General features: G+C 40.0%; 1 protein-coding gene across 3 annotated transcripts in view; it reads left to right on the top strand.

The window, feature by feature from the left end:
- Nucleotides 1-5643, top strand: part of ARHGDIB (Rho GDP dissociation inhibitor beta) — a 24926-nt gene that overhangs the window by 4955 nt on the left and 14328 nt on the right. Inside the window, exons 1-2 of one of the 3 annotated variants that reach the window (XM_019643265.1) lie at nt 1361-1377; nt 3373-3556. In XM_019643265.1, the coding sequence (XP_019498810.1) occupies nt 1363-1377; nt 3373-3556 (199 nt within the window). In that variant the 5' untranslated portion in view covers nt 1361-1362. Of the gene's footprint in view, nt 1-1360; nt 1378-1573; nt 1593-3372; nt 3557-5643 lie in introns of those variants that run through there. The other 2 variants (XM_019643267.1, XM_019643266.1) reach the window with 2 other exon arrangements.

Raw genomic sequence — 5643 nt, 5'->3', positions numbered from 1 at the left:
TCTCCATTCTCATTCACATTTTCTCTCCTTCTCTGGGGTCACAGCTAGTTAGTTAGTTAGTGGGAAAGCAAGAACCAAAAACCACATGTGGTGAGGCCAAGTTCAGCCAAGAGATAATTATCCAAAATCAAGTAGATTGACCACAGAACTCTTCTTCTAAAGAACTGCTCCCTGGGCACCTTGGCTCCTCTGCCAGGCTGTGTGGTCACGGCCCCTCAGATGCAGGTGTTACCTGATATTTGCTCCTGCTTTTACATACCCAACATTCATAGACATGATCTTTGTTTTGAGGCTAAGCTGGGTCATTGATCTCAGAGAGAAGCAAGTTTCCTCAACTTTTTGCTTCATGTTTCCAAAAGTTACAGTTTCCAGATCATGCTCTCAATCTTGGAGCCCCTGGATTTCATTCACAATTTCATGGGCTTTTTCCTTTTCTTCTTTTAAAAGGCCTTTGACTTTTATCAGATATTTAAAGAGACCTGTAATTTCTGAAAATCAGTCAAACCATCAGGGTCTTTTTAGGACAGTTGGATTGCTCATCCTCCAACCCCTCTCCACTTTGGAGAGTAACTTAAATATAAGTATGTGCTAAAGCACCATGTCATGTAAGCAGTAGGTGCTCGCCAAATACTTCTGACCCAAATTTTGCTTTCAAAGGGCTTTCCCTGAAAACTGCTTTTCCAGTCCTTTATTTACCATATTATGACATTTTCATCTCTTTTTAATTAGCTTTCCAGAGTGAGCTGGTTTGGGAATCTGGTCTCACATCTCTTTTTCTTATGCTATACAATTAGACCAAATTATTTTAATGTGGTCTTGAATTTCCTCTTTTTGACTGCAACCATTTCATACAGTAATCCCACATTATCTTCTACTCTTTAATATCATTAAATAAATTGGTGTCTCATTTTTATGGAGCAATTATTGTATCTGTTTGCAATGAATCAAGGAAATTTTCAACTTACATAAATCTCATATTTACTAATAAGAAGATCAAGATCTAGATGACAGATCAATTGACTTACATAATCACTTATATAATCACCAGTAATCACACTGTTAGAGGTTAACAGATCCTGTCCTAGGGCAAATCTTTCTCTCTCTCTCTCTGTCTCTCTGTCTCTCTCTCTCTCTCTCTCTCTCTCTCTCTCCCCCCCCCCCATTCTCCTTTCAAAATTGAGATTTAAGGGTGCAGAATTACAATTCCCTGCACCTTGAGCTAGGTAGTGGCTGGGTGTGTTGTCATCATCTGATAGTCAGACTTCAAGCAGAGAACTTGTTAGAACCAAGCACCAAGCAATATGTTCCAGGAAGGCCTATCCATAGGAGCTGAGATACCCTCACCTCTACATAATCTTCATGATGCTTCATCCACAGGTGTGTTATGTGACCTCCACCCTTGGTATCTGACTAGGCTCCTGGGTGTCACCAGAAGAAAACCTGTCTCATCTGATTAGTCTCTTCTGGGTTGCTCTTCATCTGCACCTTTAATGATTGTCTTTAAGCTACCCACAGCCTACAACCTCCATCTGCTGCATCCATCATTGTTTTTCCAACCAGTTCATTCACTTTCCCTGAGTGTTGTTTGGAACATAAGTTGAGTCAGTCACTGTATTTATTGTGCTGTTCTCTAGAAGCTCAACTTTGAGTGGTGCTGGTTCTTCAGCTGAAGCAAGAGTTGCCATAGGAACAGGTCTGCATGTTTCCTTCCTGCACAGGAAGTGGACCCGGGCATTGCAATGCTGTTTTCAGGGTTGATCAGGCTCGTAGCATTTGGCTTGCTATTTTGCTAGAAGAGGATAGATGAGCCAAGAGATATCATTTTTCTTTCTCTTCTTTTTTCTGTTAAAATTGTTTTTGCTTGGCTTTACTTCCAAATTATTTTTCTTCCTGTTGCCAATGATAGTAGTATTGACACTCAAAACTACAACCAATTTTGCCCAGAGATAATTTCACTCTCAGGGCACTTCATAGGGTTTTGCAAAGTCACTCAGGATGAGATCTGATGGATATCATCTTTTAGTTGTGCCACTTTGGAGCAATGAAGCCTTTACCTATAGGCAGGGGAGGAGTTACTTTTAGGATAGAACTGAAGGAAAACAGGAAATTATCTCCTTGCCCAAATATCTCCCTTGTTTCCCCAAATAGCTCCATTGTTGCCAGCCACAAGGGCCTGAAATTCGTCCAGTAGTCTCTTTCTCTTCATTAGGACATGCATCTCATCCAGCTTTGTGAACTTGGGCAATTCTCTTAACCTCTGGGTTTCAATTTTCTCAATGATTAAATGAGGGACTGGAATAGATCACCTCTAAGGTTCATTTCAACTATGAAAAGCTCATGCCCTAAGGGAATAATTTTTAAATCTATTATTTAGTCATTGACACTTAAGTGTGAATAATTTTATTAGATCTCCCTTCAATTTTTTAAACACAAAACAAGTAAATGTAAATGATGCTAGAAGAAGACAGACTCCAGGGTATACCCAGGTGAGGTCTTAGAGCATGGTCAATAGAAATCTGAGGGCGAGGGAGGTAATAAAATGGAGGTGGGTCCAGAAAGGGGAGATAGATAGAAGGGTACTAAAGACAGTTTTGTCTAGAGAAATTTAAAGAGTACTTTGTTTTTGTGTCAATTCAGAAAACCAGATGATCTTGACATATGGAACTTAATAAATTTATCAATAAATGTTTATAAAATGCTTGCAGTATTCAAGTGTTATGGGAGATTCAAGAAAAACACAGAACCTAGTATCTGACCTCAGGGAATTATTAGCAGTATTAGGTAGAAACCAATTAGACATCTAGGCAGATATCACAGAGGTCCACACTTCTCATGAATTACCTTTGAGGTATTGCAGGAGTCCAGGGAAAGATTCAATAAATGGGAAGAAGCCCATTAATTGGGCTTCTCTGGCAAGTGTTCCATCTGTCTCTTGAAACCATCACATTGGGGACTGTGCATGCTGCCAGCTTTGACACTAGCAAGGCTGCCTGGATTTGGGGGACTGTGATGATTTCTGTAACTGTTTGAACTGGGGCTGCTTGCTCATGATTCAGGCCTGCATGTGCTTTGTTACTTCACTTGCACTATGCAATTCACAAATGATTCATTCTTTTTTATCAGTTTTATTGTCACTAGGAGGTATTTGTCACAGAATGTAAAAATCTAGGCATGTCAGAGAAAAGGCTGGAAAGCATGATATTCTTATTTCATGAATATAATGAGGTGGAATTAGGGAGAAAGATCCTGGAAAATCTCTTACCATTACAGAAGTCCATTAGGGCAAAGATGGTGCTAACAGAAGCCCCACAAACATCGTTCATACCCACTGACTCCTGGCTAATGAATGATCATCTTTTCTCTCTGAAACAGATCAAAATGACTGAAAAGGCCCCAGAACCACACCTGGAAGAGGATGAAGACGAGCTGGATGGCAAGCTCAATTACAAGCCTCCACCTCAGAAGTCCCTGCAAGAGCTGCAGGAGATGGACAAAGATGATGAAAGTCTAATTAAGTACAAGAAAACGCTCCTGGGGGATGGTCCTGTGGTGGCAGGTGTGTCTGTATGGGATGGGGGTCAGGTGGAGGGTCCCAGATAAGGCGTACCTTTCGGCTATTCAGGAGCCGGTGTAAAGGCAGGATTACCAAGTGCTTCCAGGGTTAAGTGAGTGAAACACAATTTACATATGCAGAGTAAAGTTAAGGACTCTATAATTAAGTCTTCTTTGGAGAGAAGGTGCAAGTCTGTATTGAAACAAGCAAAAATAACACATAGGGAGGACTCATTAATAGAAAGAATTTCAGACTGCCACTTATTCTTTCTCTCCATTCTCATTCACATTTTCTCTCCTTCTCTNTAAAGAAAGATTATCATTCCCACTTTACTGGTAGAAAAACTTGGGCTCAGTGAGATTAATAACTTGCTTAATTCCTGTAATGAATCAAGTGCAAAACCACATTTTGAATCTCTCGTGCATCGGACTCAAAGTGCATGTTCCAGTAGATATGAAGGTCACCTTTCTCTAAGTTAACCAGCTGATTTGTTTCATAAAACTCAAGAGTTTCACCTTTTCTTGCCCTCAACATATTTGCAACTGCGTTACTAAACCAGACAAGTGTGCTCTATCCTTAGATTGGGGTACATTCATAAGTCTATTTCACTTTCAGTGCCTTAGAAATTACACTGAATTTGCAAGGGAAAACACAAATTTGTGCTAAGTCATGCTCATGCCACGAGTAGCCATCTTAATTTAATTTGGCATTTTAATTGAGCCGGAGAAGATTAAGACTCTACCTCAGCACATCTAATCCTTGACATTGTTTCACTGAATAGCAGACATGGGAGTATGAGGGTTCCACTGTGAAAATCCATCTATGTAAGCATCTGGGATGCAGAAAATAGAGATAACTGGAGCAATAAGCACATGAAAAATGCTATATGTGCTTTGTGGCCTGACAGAGTCCACATTAGCCTCAATATAATTGCTAATTCTCCATTTCACCTTTCCTATATAAAGACCCAAGGTCAAAAACAACATAAAACGAAACAAACAAGCAAAACAACCCTGCACTTGGTGGAACAGTGTTCAACTGGGAGGTGGGAAAAGCCCAACCAAAATGTTCTGTGCTGATGGGCTGGGTTCTCTTCGACCCCACCTCCACTTCCTCTTTTTCTTTCTCATTTCATAGACTTCTTTGAAGGAGCATTAGAGTCACTGAATTAAGAACAGTCCTCAGAGATCTTCTAAGGCAATGATTTCATTTTGCAGAGGATGAAACTAGAGCTCAGCAAGGTTGAGGCTTGCGCAAGGTGACACGGGGGCAGAATTGCACTGACTCTCTTTTCGAGACACTTTCCTGCTTTGCTAAAGCCGTTCCTGCACCGTTGCAAAAAAATCATTTACCTCTGCCTGTGCACCCCGGAGAGATTGCCAAAATAACGCGAGCTTTATGATTTCATTCTTACTTCTTGATAAAGACAACTGAAGCCACCGAGCATAGTGCCTACAAGTCAGACAACCTGGGCTCTGCCCTTTACACACTATGTCTTCTTGGGCACATTATATACCTGACTCTGTAGAAGAGTTTCCTGACCTGTAGTGAGGACTAAGCGAAATGATCCTCATGAAAGCATTTGGCACTATGTATGATAACTATTATAATTATTACCAGCAATAATAAAGCCAATTGTTCTTTAGATGATAAGATTAGAAAGTAGCCTATAGAATTTCCATAAAATTTCTATTTTCACTTTAGCAACTACCCATGAAATGGGGGTATGAAAAAAAGGAAACTGACATTTGTGACTAAATATACACCGTGCGCTTATATGGTGGAAAGTTCGTCAACCTAATTGTCCGACCTTTTCGTATATGATTTGGAAAATCATTGTCAAACTATATAAACCATTTATGGCTGGGGCTTTGGGAGAATACATGGGTCCCCAAAGATGAATTGTGAAATTTAAAATGCAGCATCTTTTGAGAATTCACATGAATTTGAAATACTAAAACAGAGCTAGATAGTCTCTTACATACACAGTAACAGAAATAAGGTAACTGAATGGCAATTTAGCTGACTAACTTCAGGTCAAGAGAAACAGCAGATAGAGAGACCATAGAAAAAGAAAGCACCTAGAGACA

This window comes from Hipposideros armiger, unplaced genomic scaffold (genome assembly GCF_001890085.2).
Source record: "Hipposideros armiger isolate ML-2016 unplaced genomic scaffold, ASM189008v1 scaffold_76, whole genome shotgun sequence".
NCBI classification, from domain to species: Eukaryota; Metazoa; Chordata; class Mammalia; order Chiroptera; family Hipposideridae; genus Hipposideros; species Hipposideros armiger.
This window is presented reverse-complemented; position numbering and strand designations above follow the sequence as displayed.